Source organism: Malurus melanocephalus, unplaced genomic scaffold (genome assembly GCF_030028575.1).
Source record: "Malurus melanocephalus ecotype Western Australia unplaced genomic scaffold, MMel_1.1 scaffold_7, whole genome shotgun sequence".
In the NCBI taxonomy this organism is placed as follows: Eukaryota; Metazoa; Chordata; class Aves; order Passeriformes; family Maluridae; genus Malurus; species Malurus melanocephalus.
The window spans coordinates 2,929,611-2,952,911 of record NW_026623239.1 but is presented as its reverse complement, the minus strand read 5'-3'; the positions used below and the strand labels follow the sequence as shown (position 1 = coordinate 2,952,911).

Here is a 23,301-nt window from a genome sequence, read left to right as displayed (position 1 = left end):
GTTGGCTGGTAGCTTCAAGCATAGCAGTGATGCTAAGATTAACATTTGCTATTGTGACTTCAAGGTTTGCTAGCTGAGTGTGAGCTAGTCACCTGCAGGTTGCAGAAATAGCTTTTTATTTGATTTTAGGTGATACTTTTGCTGATACAAGTTAGTAATTATATGTATGGACCTGCCAATAAATAAAGGTGTGACAGTAGTAGCAATCTACTGGCTCCTCAGCAACACTTTCTGACCTGGAGTTAGGAAGTGTACTATGTTAGGAAATGGCCTTGAAATTCAAGTTAGTTTACTCATCATTCACCTAAACAGGGGTGGTTGTTTGTCATCTGCTGAGGCTGAATCACAGTTCAGCACAAAGTCATCTCTCAGTGTTGGCCGGCCTTCAGTAAACAGAAGCATGTAACTCAAATCTGTAAATAGCTGCTGGAGACTAAAGGTTGTATCAGTGAATAATAAYATCAGCACATTTACAGACTGCCTCTTTGTTTGCAAGAGCCCTTCGTGCTGGTGAGTAAGGGTTGCTGTCCCCAGTGCACAGAGGCGAGGACAAAGCACGGAAGGGGTCAGTGAGGACATGGTTCTGCAGTTCTGACTCCAGCTGTGTCATATTACCAGACGACTGCCACCAGYTGCTTGGCCCTAACTTGTGCAATTGCTTCCTGATTTGGTTTTGGTCAAGTTAAAAAGCCACATTTTAAAGAACAATGGCACAGATCTCAGGTGTGTGAGCTACGCTACCAGAAACAGAGGTACAACATGTAGGGATGCCCCAAATGCTGACTAAACCCATCTTTCAGCAAGAGGAGTGCAACATCTGAGTTCTAAATTGCCTCTCGCCATGGAAAGCAGCAGTGCCAGGTTCTGGACTCAGATCTTTTTTCTTCAAGTGTTGCTGTGGTATACCTGCTTCCCCCAAGCTCCAGAGTGGGATGAGGCAGGGCAAGGGGAGGAGCTGGGGACTTCAGCAGGCACTCCTCAAGACATGGCTTCACCGTTTCACCCTGGCAAAAGCAGATGAAGCTAGAGTAGCCACTTCTATTTTTACTGTACAGTAAATAATGCCCCAAAAGATCTGTGAACCCCAGTATGCATCTCGAGGCTGAAATCCACCCACCTCCACACCTGGTCTTCATCAGGCTGTTAAAATTCTTCCATTGCTGGCACTTCAGCTCAGGAAACAAATGTGTCACACCAATGCCACTTCACACTTCTGCCAGGCCTCAGGAGCACCCTTACTCTGTAACACACCCTGTGCATAAGCTCTGGCTCTTCCATTTTATCCCCACTTGTGATCACTTTAACAGTCTGAAGCAAACATATCTGATTTTCTTGAAGCAGTTCACATAATTTGAAAATCTGACCTCTGTGTGTGTGTGTGCGTGTGTGTTATTTTTTAACTGTGGTAAAGGGTCATGCCGAGAGCATATCTTTGCAGGCCTTATTAGTAGTAAAGAAAGTCCTTTCGGTGACTCAGCATYTAAATAAAAGCCCTTTTTCTTCCTGCTTCCTGAGTACTTGCAAGGAATCTCAATACAAGGAAACTGCATTCAGAAAAATACTAAAATAAAAGGAACTAACTGCTGTCTTAAGGCTCCCCTTTCCCAAGGCTAAAAACTAAGGATAAAACTATCCCATTTGTTCAGTTAGAACAACAAAGAAGTTGTCAGTCACATTGGCCAGTCCCAGAATAAAGTTCCAGGAACAAGTAACTATTTTAGCCAGGTATATTGGTTTTTTCTGTGCTGATAGTGCCAAGCACAATCAGGTCACTTTGCCCATATACCTAAGCACCAGAGCTCACAAGGATTTGGGGTCAGCCAAAAGGGCAAGACGTGGTGCCATGGGGCTGTCTGTGCCACACCAGTGCTGTGATGATGGATATGGAGTCTCAGCAGYATGTGGGTGCAGTCAGCTGAAAGGGGTGAGGATTTGTGCCCATCAAATTGCCTCTGCTGGTCCCCAGCAAGCTGGGACAAGGGGCTGTCGGAGATGATGCTTGAAGTCACCAGGCAGAGCTGAGCCTGCAAGAGGGAAGGACAGCATCTCCTCCATCAYCACTGCTCCTGCATGAGCAGTCTCATGCCCCCATGCTCACTGCAAGTGCCATGGAAGACTGAATTTCACCACAACATGCTGACTTCACTTTTACCTGTGCTCAGRGGTGAGGCACAAATGTGCCATTAAAGCTTGCATAAAGCCCTACAAGTAGCCATGAGGATTGCTCCAGTGAGTGAGTTTTGTGCTTCAAGTCCTTGTTTTGATTTTCAAAGTGTTGTTTTTCCTTTAATAACAAGGAAGATGTAATGTTTATGGTTTAATTGTTCTTTATRGGGCCTCCATGTGAATTTTGCCCATATCTGATTTGGCTTGTGAGAAAAGGGGGGGATTTTTTTTCCTGTTTTATGGTTTTATAAAGATTTGCAACAAGAAATTTTATGTCATGTTTGTGTTAGTCGTCATACAAATGGCAGTAATAAGAGATGAGCATATTTGTTCTGTTTTTATGATGATATGCTATAATGTTAAAATAGGAATCTCAAAGTCCAGTATACCATGTTGAGGCCATGGTTGTTACAAGGTGCTCTCCATTCACTGCCTAGTGAATAGACAAAGAGAAATGCAGAGAGGACTGTGGGAGCTATTTATGTCTGTGAAAGACACCACGCAAATCATTCTCATACTTAATTTTATCTAATTATTAGTATGGATTTTTGTAGGCAGTAGAATATCTGCTTATCAAATACCACTTGGAAATTCATTAGCTCAGCCATGTTCTGAAGTTAAACATGTAGAGATTTAGCCAGCTCAGTGAGTCACRATTTCAGTAACTGCAAAAGACAGCTCAGTGCATTTAGAACTAATATCACAATTAACACTTCAGAAGCCTGCCTAAGTAACAGAACCACCCAAAACAATTATATAGATGTTTTTAGTAACCAGGGAGTAGTATTTACTGAACAGGCAAGAATCCTCTTTATAAAAATCTTCACGTGCTGTTGAGACTGGAAGTGACTGGTTAAACTACGCGTGCAGAAAGGTTTAACTCTCCCAGAGCAGCACCAACATTACAGAGGGGAGCAATACAATGCAATACAATGGCTTCCTTTGCTCCAGAGAGGGGCAGAGCTGAGAGGTCAAGGGAGGTGCTCATCGTTGTATCCCCTGTCTTGACGGAGAAGCAAGTGTCCTGCTGGTCTCTCCTGGGCTCTGCCAAAGGCTTTAAAAGCTGTGGGACCATKCTGTTACTCTTGCCCTCTAGAATAAAAGGATGAGTAAATGTTTTTAAAAGGCTCTTGTGATTATTATGAGGTAATTCTTGGTAAAGTCTAATACCTTGGTTTTGTGATCTTACCCCAAGTGAAGGCCAGCTGAAATTTTCATGGTCTTTGCATCTATGAGGATGTTGAGGTTGCATGGTAATCCTGGGTTTAGAAAACGAGTTACAAATGCTTGTCCTTGCTATCATGCAATTCGTTCATCCATCCCACATCTGAATGTTTATCAGGACAATTTAGAAAAAATGGTTCTGTGTGCTCATGTGAACACAGAWGAATCATGAATAACAGAAGTATGAATCATGATCCAAAGGATTATTTTGTACTTTGGGCATCCACTTGCAGTCAGGCTACTTCACAGAAGTCAGAGCTTGTGTATGACTGTAGTTTGACACAAAGTTTTAAACTTATCCCAGAATGTAAAGTTCTGGTAGTGCTTGCAGAATGCACATTAGCAAGAACGCAGAACGAATCTCTGAAAGGAGATGTCTGGGTGTGCAAAGGGCGACACTGCTGCCAGCTATACTGCCTGTTCCTCCCATGTCCTTACTAGGAGTGTCAGTTAACTTATTGTACCCTTTTTTTGTCAGAAAGGATCTATTTTAAGAATTCACAAGGGCCAATGGGGAGGAAGGAAACGCCCTGCTCTTGCTTCTCTCCTTCTTTCTATGCCCTGTCCTAGAGTTACTGTTATCTTCTTCATAGTGGCTCTCATGGCACATGGGACGGTTGTACAGGAGGAAGGAAAATGTGGAAACTTTGCTGTAAATCAGTCTTGGATCAAGGGAAGTGTGTTAACTGCACAGTATCTCCTTTGAAGCCTGGCCAATCCTGAACTGCATGCAGTCAGTTTCTTCTCCAGGTGAGGCACTGGGTGTGCGGGGCTCACAAAAGGGGGTGCTGCATGGTGCTGTGAGAGGGCATCTCTGTGAGAGAATGTCACCTACCGGGGGATTCGGGCGGCTGCACATGTTCTGCCAGCCAACCTTGAGGAGACGTGTTCCAGGAGAAGAGGCAGAAGCCCCGTGCAGGGGTAGGGAAGAGCAGCACAGGCAAGTACAGCCCTCCACCCATCCCCCTCGGCTGCTTCCACTGGCATGAAACTTGTCAGTAAGATATAGCCTAAGAAATAGAGTAGGAAAAATCTGGAAGCATTTTTTGCTCTCCTTCCTTATTTCTTATGTTCTTTTTTTTATTTTTATTTTTTTTTAATTTTCATTTATTCTCCCTTTAACTCCTCAAAGGGTTTTACAAAGGAGAGACAAGACTGCCAACCCCTGTTCATTTTAAAGRGAGGAAAAACTGAAGTGCAGGGGTTTGTGAAGGTTTCTGATGGCAGCACCTCATGATGCCTCGCTTTRTTTCAGTTCCACAGCAGCATCTACCGCCAGAAGTGGCAGCTGCTACAGGACAGCAGCATCTCCCAAACCATACTGGGGCGCAACTGAGAGCTGTCTGACACATAAACTGCATTGAGATGGCTTTTATATCAGAAGTGCAAGTGCAGCAATTTGACTTCAATTTTCTTCTTGACAGTTTGAGGTGTCACTGAGAWGAAAAAGCCTGGTGATGGGAGCTCCCTGCTCTTGAAGGGGCCCCCAGTGAGAGTTTGGGCTGCTTCTGCAGGCTGGCTGAGCTCACAAGCTGTTAGCACAGGGTTCATCACAGCACCACACTTAAGGGAACAAGACCCATAATAAGACATTAAGTGTTTAGCATGTGCACAGATTTATGTCACTCTTATGTGCCTGAAACAACGCTACTCCTGCTCACTCAAACTCCCTCCGTGTGTGTTTCACACTGACCCATTCAGCTCAGATATAAGTGATCCAGTATCTGATCTCAAGCCAAGAAGAATATTTTTTTTTTACCAACAAGAATCTGTTTTCTTCTCTACAGTCATGGGGAAATGATGAAAATTGTGTTGATAAAGTGTTCAGGATTRTTCAGTGGCCTTTTTTAGAAATTGTAAACTCTTTTTTTCACTKACACAAATGGTGCCTGCATCAACTCATTGTACTGAAACAGGCAATTGTTTACTGAGAGCATACCAAAGGCTCTCAGTTTTTCACATTCAGTCAGAAATACTCTACTCCATAAGAGCTGTGCTCACGTTTGGGGCTCACACTATTTTAAATACATAAGTCTCAAGACAGTACTCCAGTGAAATAGTGCAAAAGCGTTTCTTATTGCTGTTTTTCAAAGTTTTAAGTAGCAAAATTCCCACACTGAAAGCCTAAATGGGCTCTCCCGTTAAGAACAGTAATCTATAAAGAAGTTTTCTTTCTTTTCTCTGTAGTCTGAAGACTTTTGTTGATAAGCTGGTTGATGAAAATGTAGAAGAGCTTTATTTCTTGTGCACAAAATTTTGAGCAAGTTGGTAACAGCTTGCACATAATTCTTAACATTTCAGTATACAACCCCTCAATGTGTAATTAGTGGTCCTCTTATGATAGCTTTTGTTTTAGAAAATCCACTTYTGGTGAGTTTCAGAGCTCACCAGAGCTCTGAACATTTTTATGCCTAAGCTTTGAAAAGAAAGTGAAGAAACACACATCAAAGGCTATTCTTAAGCACAAGAAGYCAGCATTTCAGGACACTATAATTCAACACAAAGAGTAATAAAGTGGTTACTGTGGCAATGGCTTTGATTTATGAAGACAACAAGCCTGGTAATACAGATACAGCAAAAGCTGTAAGAGTTTTGAATGTGAATAAATATCTCCTAAAATAACATTGTACATTCTAAGCAGAGTTTGAAAACTCCTGTGCTGGGAGTTGTCCAGGTTCCCCAGAGTACAGGGCATGTTGCTGTGTATTTATTAGTCAGTCTCTCTTCTCAAAAGTCAAACACAGAAAGAGATGAAGGTAGGTGTAAACACAAGGCCTCTTTATTTTGTTTCAACAGTACATGACTTCCTATTTAGCATGACCAAAACCAAGCAGAACAGTGGAAATCGCATATACCATTTCTCTTAATACATTGTTCTTCCTTGAAACTGCACAAGTACAAAAGGAAGGATTAAAACAACATTAACTCCAGTAGGCATTTTCACATGAACCAGAGCTTATGCACAACAGGTGACAAGCAGACAAATCAGCGTCAGATAAACTTACTCCAGCAAGATGTGAACTCTCCTTTGGGGAAAGAAAATTTGTCTAGAAGGAAGGGATTCAAGCATCCTCAGGTAAGGAGTACATGYTAATGCTTTCCAAAAGCTTCATCAGTGAAAGTTGTTAGAGGGGTACACAGTCCAGCTCCAAACCACAAGGTCAGACAAGACGCAGAATTTACAGCTTTCAGAGGTCACTGGCCCCTTCTCCTACAGGCTTATCTCCAGGGAGCACACAGTATCTGTGTGCCTAGGAGCCTTGGCTAAGGAAAGCCGCTGGTCACTTAAGTGCAGATCACGGTAAAACATTTTTATGTTTTTGTCAGCTGCTCACAGTTTATGTCCTAGTCCTGACTGAGTTTAATTGTTACCAGTTGACTCAAGTCACTAAGCCAGATCATTGAGTCTAAGAGCTATGCAAACAATAACATCTACCACCTGGCGGGACAAATATTTTGAGCTGAGGCATTAGGCAGGCTTTATCCTTATCCCTTTCCCAGCTCCACTCCTTTAGCATAGCTATTTTCAAACTAAGACCAAGTCTATGAGAAACCACAGGCCAGTGCCAGAATTAAAGCTAACACACACTTCTGAGTCATGACAGGGTGAAAAAGTGAGGGTCTGGGCATGACTACTGCATTCACTTCTGCAGAAGTGACTGCCTCTGCAGAAGCCACAAGAGACCTTCTTGCTTGGAGCACACAGATTCTGGGCATTTTCTAAAATAGAATTTCCACTGAAGTTTCCAGGAAGCTGCTTCCCAAAAACATTGCTCAGCCTTTCCACAAAAACTAACAATTCTATTAACTTACATCAGCAGATTGTTGTTAATATTGCTGATGTCCTCTTGGCTTCCCAAAAATAATTTTTGTTGATGTTGTTACATTTTTTCACACCTTGCAGTTGTGATTTGCTGGTTTCTCACTTGAGAGAAAYACGAGTTGTTGCACAGGTAGTGCAAGGGCTTAACCCCCCCCCCCCAATTTTAAGCCAAAGTCCAAGTATTTAGAAGTTCTGTATTAGATATATGACTGTGTAATTTAAAGTGAGCTGTGGTCTCAGCAAGGAACTTTATTTTTAAATGATTTCTAAACTGGTTTGCATTCAGCCACATCAGTCACATCAGACCCTTTGTCCTGTGCTGGGCTCAGTGATCACTGCATCACCAGGCACATGACAGGGGATAACATCTGGGGCATGCACGAACAGAAATTTTTCACGAGGACAGACTAATTCAGCTTCTGTTCTGGCCAGTGCTAGATGTCACACAGGACAGGTGAAGAGAAAACGTTTTGTGCCCTTGCATTATGTTCTTTCTGGGGCCATTACAGATAATTTTGATTTAAATTTTGAGGTAAAGATCTAGAAGTTGCAAAACATTACATAATTATGTCATGAGCAGATATTTGGGCTTATATTATTAGGCATTTAAGCAATTGCTTTGGAAACCTGGTCAGGTTTTGGACCTCAATAACTTTTAGARGGAATGATATCCATGATTTAACAGAACATTTCCTGAGAATGTATCCTCTTTACTGAGCATTTCCCACCTGAAATTTCACTGACATGTCATCGTCTTTCTGTGAGTTCCTCTCATCTATCTCCTTTCTACTTTGCAGTATTTTGTATTCTGCTACCACTCTTTTCAAATATCTTCTGCAATACCTTTTTTCCCTGTCCTTGGGGATGGTGCTGGTAGGGCCAGGAGCTGGACACGATGACCTTTAAGGGCCCCTTCCAGCTCAGCTTTTTCTGTAATTCTACACTGTAATGTTAGGTCAGGTGAGCTGACTCCTACCACATACCACAGTGCAAACAAAACAGCACCACTTATTCATGAAAATCCACAACTTTTGAGTCTATTCACCTTATCATCTGTTATGCATTGTTCCTGGAAATGCTTAAAATAATATTTTTAAACAGCATATCTGAGTAATGACATTAAAATATTTTCCTTTTAAAACCGGAATATTCTTTGAAGGAACTTGGGCTTTTTTGTTTTTATAGACTTATGTATTCTTTTTAAATTAATAATCAAGAATAGCCATGTTCTCTTTTTGCTCAATGAAACTGTAGACATTTAACACGAATACCTTTTSCTAACTTGCATTGCACTATCATAATTATATTCTAAAAAATTCTACTTATCTGCACTTACTTTTAAATTAAAATATTACTATTCAAGTTCACAAAACCATCATAATTTTTTTTTCATCCATGAGTGTATAATCAGGCACAGACTTTTAGACAGGGTCATTTTAAAATTCCTTTTTTTCTAACAGGAAGTCCACTTACTGAAAAATTCAGTGCAATGAAAAAATACACATCTTTCCCCGTACAAAACTTTAGGATTGCACAAAAAATACAGCATAAATATAAACAGTAGGCCAAGGCAACATTTTAAAGTGCAGAACTCCACTTGCCACATATGAATAATTCAAATAATGCTGCATAATGCATAGGCAATTCTTACTCATATTTCAAAACCTAAAGTGACACAATGAGATCAACATATAACAGTAATTCAAATACATTATATTTATACTAAATAAGTGCTCATCTGACCATAGAACACAGTAAGCATATTGTCCCAACAAGCAAGCTCTACACAAATACCCTTTTTTCCCTTTGTCTGAATGGTGTGCTACCACTGAACATAAAGRCATACCAAGAAAGAAACATCCCATCCACCAACTGGTAAGAGAACWCGTGGGGACACACATCTGGAGTCTGTTGCATGTATGTTTTTCCAGAGGTTTTATTTCAAGTCAGTCAGTTTATACTGTCATATGTGTCAATTTATACTGACTGAAAATTGTCCCTTTATTTCCTTCCACATACTCATATCCCCTTAGTGTTCAGTTGTTAAATTTTAATTTCTTTTTTTGTGGTGGGGGATTATGGGGAAAAGGGAGGAAAGTGGAAGAAAATTGCCTCAAATTGTATTCAGCTACTAAGGTCTTGGAAGGGATGAGAACAGAGGGGGAATAGTTCAAGTTCTAGCCTCCATTAGCATTTTGGTTTGAGACAATAGTGCTGCTCTGAATTCCCAATCATTCTCCCTTATTGAACCTTGATCCAGCTTGCAGGGTGGTTTTGGTACACAAGAATTAAGTTTAATTCAGGGGAAATACACTGGAGGCTCAGCTGCCCTCCAAACAGGCTCTCTCTAGGGGACACTCAGAGTCTGAACCCATTTCTGGGCCAGCTTCGAAGTGCAGATACAGCAGGGGCATCTCCCCAAGGAAACAGGACATGTGTAGTATTGAGCTGTAGATGTGTAAGTCTCAGCAGTAACTGCTTTAATCCACCGATCCTCACCCACTCTAATAAAYATCTTCCCAAAACTACACACAGGCAGAGGATCCCAGAGACCAAAACTTCACMGTGGGATCCTTAGTTACTTTCTTAAAATTACTTCAGGGAAATCTGACAACTACACCTCTATAGGACCTAAAACCTTAAAATCTCTKTGCGTAAGCCATCTTCCACTGAACAAGCCTTTGGGACTGCCTCAGATGACCCCACTTAACTTTTCTGRCAGTACATTTTTTCTCCATTCAATTCTAATTAAGATGTTGCTGTCTTACAGTAAATTTGTTGTATGAATTCCCCCACTGGCSTCCTCAAACATCAAATTCAGACTTCTTTCCTTTACCCTAAGYACCTCAGCATTTAATGTAATGCTATCTGTCTTGGTCCTCGCTCCTCCTGGTCTTGGGCATTGCAGCCCACAGCACTGCCTGCAGGCAGAATTCCTCCTCCAGCTGAGATTCTTAAAAAAATTATTTTCTTTCTCTAAGTCTGAGTAGTCTCTGGATACTAGACATGAACAAAGCTGTAATCAAAAGGGGAGTAGCTACCTTGTCCTTGAATTTCACAAGAGTCAAACTTCTCATGACACAGTGAACATTCAGATACAAAGCTCACTGGTTGCTGTTTTCCTGGAGAGTCCCCTTGAMCTGGCCCAGCAGTGTAGTCCTGAACTTGCCAAAGTTTTAGTGTGTTCCCAATTTGTGAATAAGCAACCTGTCCACCCCCAGGAGTATTTTAGGAAGAAATTCTGAATTCCTTCATTAAGAACACAACAAACTAATGGGAAAACAAATCAGAGACAGTTAAGACTACCACTAAAATAAAAGCATTGATTTAGTTCATAGCTCTGGAGGCAACAAAGTAGGGCACTAGCATACATTGTACAAGAGGCTGTGTGATCTTTCTCCACCACAGGAAAGCCAAAGCTGAAAACCATGTAATTCCCTAAAAATAGTTTCATACACTAACTGGGAGGATCAAAACATGTGTCTCACAGATCTTTGGTTCTGAAATGTGAAGTTTGGTCAATTAAATTCATGTCAAAATTCATGAGAAAAAAATGCTCCCTGAATCAGGAAACCAAGTTAAAGAGCTGAAGATTGCTATTTGCTGAACATGTGTGCTACTGTGTAGGTGATTGGGACACAGGAAAAACAATGGTTGAGAAAACACCCTGATGGAATGTGTAAATATTAATCCTTAGATCTGGACTCCTAAAGCCTTAGAAGTGACTGAAGATGAAGGGCAGGAAGGCCGTACCTGGGCMAGCGGTGGCACATTGCAGCAAGCCAGCAGATACCTGAGCGAGCTCTCGGTGAGCGGCTGCGTTCCTGATCCTGCAGGACATCTGCTTCTTGTTCCTGCTGTTTGGTACGGGCCCTCAGCTTTGGCAAAAAAACCACACTGAATAGACTGTACTGCGTTAAGTGCCCAAATTAGCTGTTACACTTCCCCTGGATGCTATGCTGTCTGTGTAGGCATAATCATAACAATACATAAGCTCTAAAAATGCTTTTAAAGTCGGAACATTGTGAGTGACGTTGGGCCAAGCACTCTCTCTGAAGTAGACAAAAAGTGATACTTTGGTGCAGTGACCTCCCTTGTTTTGTGAACAGAGGTAAGTCCTATATCCCCAGGCAGTGAGAAAGAAGTGCAAAACAAGGTTTAGTGAAATCAAAAAAGTTTGAAGCAGGCCTTAAAAACATATCCAACACACATTTACAGTAGCTAAACACAATACCAGTATCTAATGACCCTGAAACAAAAGCTTACATCCTTTGTGTTGCAAAAAGGTAGTAGGGAAACAAGAAGCAATCCCCTCCTCAAACAAATCACACAAAAAATAACGAAAAAACAACTAGCTCTCTTAAAAAGCAGGGAAATATGCCTTTTTAGGAAAGGAAGTCACACGGATTTCCAGAACAAAAAGGGCATATTTTTTACTGGAACCCCAGAATTGCACAGGGCTGGAGTTACGGCTGCCACRTTGAAAGACACAGAGCACATTGAAGCTGAGCTGCGTTTTTCAGTGATGATTTGCACCTCAAGTCAAAGGTGGTAATGGCCAGAAAGAGACCATTTCTCTAGGAAAATTTTTAAATGTACTCACTTCTCTTACAGAAAGAAGGGACATCATATCATCCTGTCTGAACAGCCAGGAGCAAATGAGATTGGGAAGGTTCTGCAGGATACTGAGCTAGTCCAGAAAACCTCTTGATTTGTTTGCCATTGTGTGGCCTGCAGAGATATCTTAGTGCCTGCTTTCAATTTAGCAGAAGTTTCATTCAGCTGTCATTCAGATCAAGGTAGTTCAATGATTTTTTGGTCAGTCTGACTATAAATGATGATTATGAAGTCTTTGATAAGGARCCCTATTTATTTATAAACACACACTTCTTACTTAATTCCTTTTAAAAATAATGCTTTAAATTAACTTTTTTTTTATAGAGCTCCCAGGAAAAACTGAAAACTACTGAACATTCTCCAATATGACACTGATTTTTCCATATTTKATGATAATATTATGGAAATTGCATTCTTCCATTATATTCATTACCTGCAAAATCAATTTACTGGCACTGGGGTTTTTAAAAAAATTCCTATGCATTATAGTTGATGAGCATCTCATTGCTCCTCATAATGCTCCCTATATTGTTATTAGAMAGAATAGCAGGTGTCCTCTTTAAATAAGATATTTATGAAATCCCTTATCAATGCACAGATGCTATTTTAYAAAGAAATTTAAATAGCCATTTCCTTTAGAACTATGAAGATTTTGGTAAAGTCATTCTTGAAAGGTCTAACCAAATTTTCAAGATTTGCAAGTTTTATGACATTAATCAAAAGTGAGGTGTCAATCCTGATGCTCAGGCACTATGCTTAATTAATCTTTTCCAAATCAGATGCAGAATGATCAGCAGAGTATTTTGCAAAAGAGGAGTGGATTTATACAGAGCTTGAAAAAGGAACCACTTGCTTTCCAGCCACATACACTTCAGAAATGTTTCGATCATCACCTGAAATAACATGGTCAAAACAGAGATTTCCACATAAATATATTATTTAATTAATGAAAATTATACAGTCGACAAAATGAGATGGAACACATCATTTGCAATGACCTTTACCTAAGACTAAGAAAGTCCTTTTGGAGAGAAATAGTTCAGGACTGCCACAAAGATCAATAAACATTTTAGCAACCCATGCTTTTGGGAAAATGTAAACATAGCATTCAGCTGCCACAACAGTGTCATGGATTTTCTGTATACTCAGTAYATCCAAACCCCAAAAATATTATGCATCTGTACAGAAAATGATTTGTTGCACAGCATCTGAACTGGCTGGGGAACAGCCAGCAGGAAAGCTGGTTTGACTCAGCCAGCTCCTCAAAAAGGCCAAAATTTGGTTAAAGCACAGCACAGCTGTGGCCAGAGCTGGCACCAGGCACCTCAGCACCACAACACACAACAGGGCAGCCCCAGATATACTCACAAACAAATATAAGCCAATTTTTATTTATTAATGTAAAATTTTAATACTAATGATCAGGGACATGTTAATGTTTATAAAGCAGTTGAATAAATATATTTAATTACTGCAAACAAATACTTACTTTTATAAGTACTTACTTTTATATAAATTAATTTATAATTAAGCCCTACATTTATTTAGACAATGTTTGATGTAGGAAATAAGAATTCTACATGAGTTGAAAATCAAAACATACCTAGATACAGGAACTTCTGGAAGGTATCCTATAAAACAAYGAGAGAAAACAAATTCAGAAAGCATTATCTGCTGTCCCAGATGATAATTATTTGAAGCTTGAAAGAACTGATAAAAACAGTTCTCCTAAATATTCCTAATAACAGTGAATTTAACATACATCATCTATTTTCTGAAAATAAGACAATATTTAAACATTTGCAAAGTCCTAAGGACCAGTAACTTAGCTAAAAAGGTTTTGATCTAAACTSAAAAATAATACCTTTAACAGAACTGGAATTGCTTCCAGGCAGTCTGGTCACATATATAAATTCAAGTAACTGCTCTTAATTATCTTTTTTAGTCAGATAAGGTTTTGGTAAGAGAAGGTGTGTACACACCACAAAGCCAACACTGCTTTGACACTAACATAAAAATTGTGCTTTTAACTCAAATTAGCCATCCTGAGTGCTTGCTTAGTTTTGGAACAGCAGTGAAGAAAAGGCAACCTAACCTTTCTCTGAGAACAAGTTGACATTTTTCAGTCTGAACTCTTAAGTATTGACTAAAGCTGAACTGCTTTTTCTTGGCTGCCATTAGTCACAGAAAATAGGTAACTAATTGTCATCTTGGGCTAAMATGCATTTTTGCTGATGGTGTTACAGGTCTGCCACTGAGGACAGCAAGATTCTGAAGACAAACAAACATAGAAACTCTAGGTTGAAGCTCAGAGAGCAGAACTTTTCCTGTCTGTATCGTGGACCTTCTCCACATAATTTCCATTAATTGTTTTGATCATCAATCCTGTTCTGATTACCTCGAACTCATCAGMGGAGAACAGGTCGAAAGGGCTGTCTGAAGCCTTCGTGTTGATTAGCAGTGCATCAAATTCTTTGCCCACCTCRAAGTTTCCAATCACGTCATCTAGTCCTAGAGCTGAGGAAGAAAATAAGCTCACAAACATGTCTTCAGCCTCTTTCCACCATGTAGAGGTACCTGGCAACTTATTCACAAGGCAAACAAGAATCCTGATGATTACAAGGAAAAACCCAAAACCAAATTCAGTAGTGAGTATGTTAGCACCTGAGTTCTTTGGAAACTTAAGAAACCATTGGTTACATTGCAAAAACTTTCAAACTCCAAATAGGAAAATGAAGTCAAGTCAGAGAAACAGTAAAATCTATAATAACACTCACTTTCCTATGGCAGCATTACATTGTGTTGTTTAAACAGTCTAAGCAGCTTTGAAAGGTTGTGTAGGCTTATTACAACAGTAATATGATATTAAAAGATGTGTCCAGTGAGGACAACTAATTGTAGTTAGTTAGCAGGAACAAAGAATAATATTGTGTGGGCAAATAATCCTAGCCAGATCTGAAGGTCTCATACTTACCTGTAAGGCTTGTCTTGTTGTTTATTATTCAKCAAGTTTCATTACAACCTCAGGTTCTAAGGTCCACATGCCCTGAAAATCTACACATTCATATTCAAGCCTGAGTGCTTACAAGCACACTAAAAAGAGGCCTTTGTGTCTCCTTAGAAATAAATTAAGMTAGTTTTAAGTTGTACGAAGTATCTAAGAATTTTATCAATTCTTCCAATACTCTGAAATTCAGTTTTCAAAGAGCATAATATTTGCAAATAATTTGTTCATTTSATTTCAGATTGCTCTGACAAAGGAACTTCAGCCTTCAGTGAAATTTGTGAGTGGCAAGAATATCATTATATCTTAAAGAGGTTTAAACTCCTACAAATTATGAAATAATTTTATTAGCTGCTACTTTTAACTTAAATGGTCTCATATTCCTTCAGGTTTTTGATCAGAATGCAATTTTTGGATTAAACACCAGAGGGTGACAAGTGTTTAGGAGTCTTAACAGCAAATTATTCCAACAAAGGATCACTCATTTAMATTTACGCTACTGAAATTTTCATTTTCATTATCCAGGCTACTGAAAGCTTGTAGAARTAATTAATAGTCTACCCTCAAAAGTGACTCAGTAAGGATAAAACAGCTTAAAATTGATAYACAAAATTAACACTTTACTAAGGAAACCCAATATAGAAAAAGCACAAGAGTAAATGAAAAACCACAAATGAGTTTGGGATTTTTAGAAATTTTCCTTTCTGTGTCTCAGCCACTTTATTCTCACATTTATKTATATGTTGCAGGAAAAAAAGAACCCTTTTTTGTTCCCTGCCTATCTTCCATCTTCTCTATYTCTCCCATTACACTCTCCAGGAATTAAAATACAGACCTGAGAAGACCTGTTTGACGACATTTTCACTACATCTTTCAAACTTCCATTAGTAATTCCCAATGGAGCTTTTTGACACCTGCAGAGATGCTGCACTGAAAAGATTTGGACCCAGTGCTGTAGCAGGTAGGGAGTTCATTTCTGCTAACTGAAATAATAATAGGTTTTCATTATGTGTGGATTTCCTCCCTGCAAAATCATACCAGTTCCACTACAAATTTTTAATTGTATATATTGCTATGTGCACACTGACCATGGCAAAACTGGTTATCCACCAGGATAACCCACGTGCTACATGACTGCATTCTGCAGATGCAACTCTGTCTCCAACAGCCGCGTAGGATATCCTGTTTACATTTTCTGCTTTTCCCTGAGTGAGGAGTGATTTGCATGATGTTTTCATTTGCGACAAACTGCCTCACTGACAGCTCAGAAAGCACAAGCAAAATTAGAAACTGATGACAAATAGAATGCATGATTTTACAGTAATTGCAGTTTTTCTTCTAGGTGATGGTTGCTGAGGAAACAAATTTCCAGCTGCTAAAATAAATAGACAAGCACCTATGACCTTATGACTAATAAGTCTGAGGATTTTTGCAAAGCAAATGTACAAGCCTGAAAAGCTATTAAGATTTTGTTGTTAAACCCTCAATAATAGAGTACTCTTCTCTAATAAGCCTGGTATGGGTATGAGAGACTGAAGGATTATCTCTGCCCACCAGTCAGATTTCATTCTGGCACCAGAAAATACATGAATCTCCCAAAATGACAGGAAGACATATAATAAAAAAAAAATTGTAGCTCTCTATGTGCACACTAAAGAATTTTCCTCTTACCTTGGCTTCCTCCCAGAGTGGCAAGCTGAAAAGCTTGTTGAAGAGTTAGTCCTGTTTCATTCACACCATTGATCTGAATAGTATTAGATGCCACCATTGTTTTCCTTATAGCATCAAGCATAGAAGATGAATATCCACCAGCAACATCTAGACGGGATTAGAGTTTTAGAAACAAGTTTTGGGCATAATTCTCTATGTTAAACTTCTATCAGCCTTGATCAAAAGTTATGAAGAGATATATGTGGTAAAGCCAACAAGTTCTGCTGGTAAGCACTGTCTCTGAAGGTGTAATTCCCAATAAAGGCWCTCTCACACAGTGAATAGAGCACAACAGAAAAACAGAAACCTGAAAAGTTGTGGTTCATGCCCTGTTTGAGTTTCAAGCTCACAACAGGAACAAAACTCTTCACAAATTTTATGTTTTCTTTTTAAATGGTTTCGAACCAGCCCTAATTTCAATACTACAGACTTCCTTACTCTAGTGAAAAAAAAGGAGAACTGAAAGTTGGAGATATGCTGGTTTTTAAATATGAACAGGTGAATGTTTTGGTGTCTCCCAAAAGTTTCCAGAAACCACTTTTACACCAAACTACTAACCWGTGCCAAGACCAAGCTTCACATTGTGTTCGAGAGCCTTCTGCACATTTAAGACACCACTGCGCAACCTGGATTAGAAGAAGAAACACATTCTGTGAGACACATGTAGAAAAAAATTTGAAAAAGCAGGGCTGCAGAGCCATTTATGACAAAGAGTCTCCTTTTAGGTGTCCAAGATTTGGTTTATTATTTATTTTGGCTGGATCCCATGCAGTATCTCATGTCTGCTCAACAGAAAGAAGAATATATGGTCCACCCCCCAAAATTTTAGGAGGGAAGGGATGCCTTGAATCTATCACTAACACAGCAGTCAAAAGAAACAGATTTTTAGAAAAGAAACATTTATATATATGCAGTGTAGATACAGATGCAATAACTAGACTGAAAGACCAGAAATCAGCCCAGAGCACACTATGGCAGAACTGTATGATGATATGATGCTCATGGTCATGTTCAATCCAATATGTCATTTATAGTGTAGTGATGGATCAGACACATAGCTTTGCAGTGGCAGCGTCAACTCAGGGTACTACAGGAACAACAGCTTTATTTAATTACACACCATTCTTATTTTATTTTTCTGTTTTTCTTATTTAACTTACGAAAAGTTAGAATTGGGGCAGTGTGAGATTGCAGCTCCATGATCACTAAAAACTTTCAGCTCTTCTTCAGAAAGATAACAGGCATGAGCCATCACTGTCTAAAGAAAAGAGAATCACAAATTTACTCAATATTGCATTTACTTCTGTGGCTTCAAGGTTTGCTGCACTGCTTTAAATAGCCAAGAAGGACATGCTGACATCAAGTGAAATTAATGCACTTCTTGAATGAAGCTCTTAAAATACACAAGGGAAAAACTGATTACCTTCAGCATGCCTGACATATCATTCCTTCAGCTTTCTTCCATTTTTTAATTTAAGAATACAGATTGCTTGCTCTTGCAGTGACTGCTGTGACCTAAGAGCTCCAAGGAACAAAAGCAAGAACTCTGCAGCKGTCCTAGCACTGCAGCAACCTTTACAATTTGTCTTTTGTAGCTAATACAGAGATTCAGTACTGGTGCTAGGAGTACATCAGATGCAACAGAAGATGTATGTACTCTTAGCATGTGTCCCATTGGCTCTCTAAAAGTTTGCACCACAGGAAGAGAGAGAGAGAGAGAGAGAGAGATATTAAATATTCTTTAAGTAAAATAATCTAATTCTTTTATGTGACTGATAAATTACTTTTATTTCTTAGCCTACATAGCTGACCTTAAAAATAAGTTCAAAGCAAAGCATAGAACTATAGGATAGGATAATTTAATAAGTATGTAAACCAATTATTCCCACACAAATCTAATTGGCATTACCTCATATGCCAAATGCCCTCTGAAAGATAAGAGCAAGAGCTCTGTTAGGTTTTGCAATCTGCTCATAAAATTGAGAATGACACAGAGGCTGTTTCCACTGAGCATCTCCTAACAGCACTGCACCCTTGCCATCCCTATCTATCAAGCTCAGTGTAGCTGAACGTGCAARGACAATAGCCATGTCTTCAGTTAAGGACCTACAGGTGGTGGCTGCTGAGATACATACCTGCCAATCTGTACTGTTTTATAAAGAAATATTTCAGAAACAGCTCTGAGAAAAACTGCTTTTAAAACACTTTCAAAAAAAATTATTTTGTGTCTTAGTTTGGATGTGYAGGGTGAGAAGTACATCTGAGGTTCTGTTATGCTTGTGTTTAACAGAATGCTTTCCCAAGCAACCAGAAGCCTGACTCCAGAAAGCACAAGTACCCATGATCTTTCATGACCATTTTCACTTGTGTGCACATAAAAGTCTGACAGAATTAAGATTTATGCTCTTGCAGCCCAAAAATACTCTTTAGAACACTCCCTAACTCATCAAATCAGCATGCAAAGGACTGTGCTAGAAAACAAAAATACTGTGTGCATATCTCAGTRGTCCATATTGATTTCTCAAAGGACAGTGAACAACTAATTTACTGGGGTACAGTTTCAGAAATGGGGGTTCAGTAGCTAATTCCCAGGGATTTTCCAGCTGCCCCTTGTGCCTCTGAAAATTCTCTCCTAAATTTTTTAATGAACTTTACTGATGTTTAAGTACTCTGACCATAGTTAGGTTGTTCAAATCCACTTTTGCATGTGCACTCCACTGTCTAATAAGGTGTACCCCAGCACCCCAACCTGTGATTACTGTGGGCAGTACAATTATCACAGCAGCATAAAGCTCTAATGAGTTTCAGCTCTTCAGGCTGGTGTAGCTCTCCCAGCTTGGTAAAATCACCTGGTAAAATGAGATGAAAGYGCTTTTGCATAGTCAGAGCAATAAGTGCACCTGTCTGCAAGCGAGGCTGATGCTCAGAACTCAACAGGGAGGCCTGGCTCCCCACAGGGAAAAATGAAGTTGGTCCTACGATAACACCACAGAAGAAATCTACAGGCAAACCAGTGTGCGAGAACATCATAATATAAGGATAACTGATTATTGTCCAAGAATTACCATTTCCCACATGACCAGCTTTATCTAGTCTTCTAATCTCACTGCCCTAATTCTCTTTGGAGCCTTTGGAAAATTGATCAGGGAGCATAAAATACATTTATTCTTCACCTCCKCAAAGGTACTTAGGAACAGTGTTGGCTCATCTAAAGACCCCAACAGAAAACATAAAATTAGTTTTGCAGATGTCACTGACCTTGACAAAACAACACAGATTTTTCAGGTAAATACTGTAAAACATCATATTCTCCACGTGGATTAATCTAAGTTAGGCTGGGAAAGTTTTTATGTGCCTACCTTGCTGGTTAGCAGCTTGTTTTTATCATACAGTTCRGTGTAATTCTGGTAGGCAGGAAACATCTCCTTCACAAGTTTGACTTCATCTTTGCTCTCACTTATGTGACTCTGCAATAAGAAAATGCATAGCAGTGAGCCCTTTAAACAGCACTGAACCTGACATTACAACCTCCTGAGCAATCTATCTGGTGCTAAACACACATTCAGTAGTATTTGTAAAGCCTCCAGCTAGATTCAGTCCTTTTTTCTGTAAGACACAAAGAAGTTTTCATGGGTAGCTCCACTTGTTCCCCTAAAAGCTATATGAGATGGCGTGCATGTCCATCCCAGCAGCATGGGGACACAATGGCCCACTCAGCTTTTGGAAGATGTTAAGATAATAAATAAAATAATATATGAAATATGACTCTGAGGTAAAAGAGAGAGCAAGARTGGACGCTGAGATGTGGGCAGCAGGCAGGCAGCTCCTCCTGAAGGTACGTCCAGATGGTCAGCGTGCTGCATGTCCACACCACCMAAACTGCACACAGAGCTGCTGGGGCTCACCTGCACATGGAGATCGTGAGTCTCTGCTAAACCACCGAGGGCACTCAGCAAGTCCTCTGTGCAGGAGGGGCCRAAGCGGGGGGTTATTATGGGCTGCACTCTGGGATACTGAAAATAATAAGACAGATTTTTGTATTACACATGTATATTTCCGTAACTGTAAGACTAGCTCTTACATGGCAATTATATTTTGTCTTCATTGCTTATTGCTTACTGCATCCTTGCCAACTCAAATTAAGCTGTATGGTAGTAGTAATGTCCTTGCTTGCATTAGACATTCCATGGCAGAAACAGAGAATTAAAATGGGGGTTTCTTAAAACAATTTTAATGAACTTTATTAATTTGTTTTCATTAGAATCCTCATCAAGTCACTGAGATTTTACCATCTTCAGCAGCACTGAATAGTGTTTCATATCTGCTGACAGTCCTGTACTCACGATGAGAAATAAGCCAGTTGAATGACCCAATATTTTAAGTCCCACTTCTGTGACCATTGAAGATACAAGGATGCAAAACAGCATGCTTCTGTGAAACCAAAGCCATTTTCCTGCTCAGTTTTCTCTACTTGCAGTAGCAACAGACTGTCCCTATACTCCCTTGATGGGAAGAATAGTGGTATAACCAGATCTTCTACACAGTAGGAAACAGTGGACAAGACACCAAGACCTACAGAGACTTACACTTTACACTCTAGATTAACATTTTCATAAAAATGTGGGCAATAGCATTACAATTCTGCTGTCAGTCAGAGGCAAGAGTCCTGCACAAGCCAGTAAGTGATAACGTGGACTGCATTTTTTCGTTTCATCTCCCAGAAAAAAGGAGCTTGGGCCTTTGTAAATTAGCCAGCTCATTCTATTGATACATGTAGCTTAGGCATAAACTCAAGGCATCTGCTCTCCAATATTTTGAGGTGGATGTCAAAAGAAGCCACTGAAAACTAAAGGCTGATAAGAAAAGYACTACTGCTTTTCACATTGGAGTGCAAACCTCTATCCTTACCACAGGAGTGTAAGCCTATATCTCTTTAGAAACACACTGTAAGATATGTACTGACCCCAAATACTAATACTATAGTGGATTTGTAACTCTACTGGAAAAATAGTGATTTCTGTTGGTCATTATTCCTTTAATTAGTCTACTTACACACCACAGAGTGATAATTACACCTTTCTTTAACAGAAAATTGTCCTTTCTAGGAAGCCAGGTATTTCAAACTCGAGAGAGAAACACACGGGACATTGCTCTGCTCTTCTTCTCTCTTCTGAGCACAGAAAACAGACTTTACACTGTGACAAGTCCATTTCTGAACATGACTAGCAGAACATTTTTCAAAGTGGTGATATCTGTCTATTACACAGAAAGATGTGTATTTATTATTTGTCACTAAGACAACAGCTTTAGATGGCAGGATTAACTATTTCATATRTTCACAAAGCCTCTTCTGAGCACAGAAGTGAATGCAAAAAAGAACTCTACTTACTTTTTTTTCCAGAAGTTCTTTAATAAACCTGGAAAAGGGTAGAAATAAAGTTGCTATAAATCTGTCATYCATGTTATAAATTATAAAAAATATAAAAATATATATACTTGGATATCCTGTTAAACATTTTAGACATAGGTAAWTTTTTTACAAAAGTTGAGCCAGATTTTCATATGAAATAAAAAGAGGGAACAAAATGAACTCAGGATAGTGACACCAAATTATTTTAGCTTTAAATTTGACCCTGAACATGCAGGCTATTGTTTTTTCATTTGCAATRATTAGCATTAGACAAGTGGTAATTATTCTGAGTTCTCCCTGAAATCAAACACATGCTACATTAAATGAATTGAAAATAATTATAAGATACATTAGAGAGGAAAACACAAACCAAACTTAAATTTGCCTGTCCATGAATTTAAATTGTAGTGTCAAATTCTTTTAAAAGCCAATTTTCAAAAGATGCAGCAATATTTTATATCTTACAGGAGATGTATATGTCCTTGTTCACCTACAGAACCCTTTATTTTCTGGAAATGTTTATAACAGTGTTAGTGTACAGATGATCTACAAAAAAATAAAGATCTACTTCCTCTGTTAAACAAAASAAGCTACCTGAGACCTCTGCACAAAGGCCCAAGCAGTCATTACTGACAATGCAGAGGAGCAAATTAAATTTCCTCTGACTTTGGAAGGAGGAAATTCTTTGAAAGCCCATTTGTTCAGTGTCCATAAGTGACTTTTTTTCCAAAAGCCAGTTTGAGATGCTTTCTGGACAGGATCTCTGTGAGTTTCTATGTCATAGTTTATAGTAAGAAAACAGTAATTTTGATCACTACACACATTGTATCAATTTTACCAGATTATCTTCAGAGGGAAAAAAATAATAATGCTACTGGCTAGATTGACAACACTGAAGATAGTGCTAGATCAGCAGATGGAAGTAAGAAACTGAGCTCAACTTTTGCAATGACCAAATGAGTTAGAGGCCATCATTGTCTAATTTGAGGACCAAAATGCAAAGTGAATTAGACATCTGCCTGTCTCTCCTCCTATTGGTTAACCAGATAAAATAAAATATTCACTTGAGCAGAAACCCTGACAGAAGTATAATGCTCAGGGGAGAAGACAAAACTTCAATATGGCTGTTTTCATTCTTTTTCTCATTCTTTGAGCAGTGTGAGCCACTTCAGAACTGATGAAATATGATGGAAAACGCTCAGGAAATGAACCCTATAGTTTGTTGGCTTATGTACTTCTCTACAAGGAGAGAAGCTCAGCTTCAAGCTATTGTCTYCTGTAGCAGAAGAACAGACTCCAACATAGGTTCTCATCTTTCCAGGTGACTTTTAGTGCCATACATGGTAA

General features: G+C 39.3%; 1 protein-coding gene across 1 annotated transcript in view; it reads right to left on the bottom strand.

Moving 5' to 3' along the window:
• Positions 1–6,128: 6,128 nt before the first annotated feature.
• Positions 6,129–23,301, bottom strand: part of GDA (guanine deaminase) — a 29,673-nt gene continuing 12,500 nt past the window's right edge. Inside the window, exons 6-14 of the mRNA XM_057372583.1 lie at positions 21,934–21,961; positions 20,450–20,557; positions 19,904–20,011; positions 17,705–17,802; positions 17,103–17,170; positions 16,506–16,652; positions 14,229–14,347; positions 13,434–13,461; positions 6,129–12,723 (exon numbers count right to left, since the gene is read on the bottom strand). Coding sequence (XP_057228566.1) covers positions 12,653–12,723; positions 13,434–13,461; positions 14,229–14,347; positions 16,506–16,652; positions 17,103–17,170; positions 17,705–17,802; positions 19,904–20,011; positions 20,450–20,557; positions 21,934–21,961 — 775 coding nt within the window. The 3' untranslated portion in view covers positions 6,129–12,652. The remainder of the gene's footprint in view (positions 12,724–13,433; positions 13,462–14,228; positions 14,348–16,505; positions 16,653–17,102; positions 17,171–17,704; positions 17,803–19,903; positions 20,012–20,449; positions 20,558–21,933; positions 21,962–23,301) is intronic.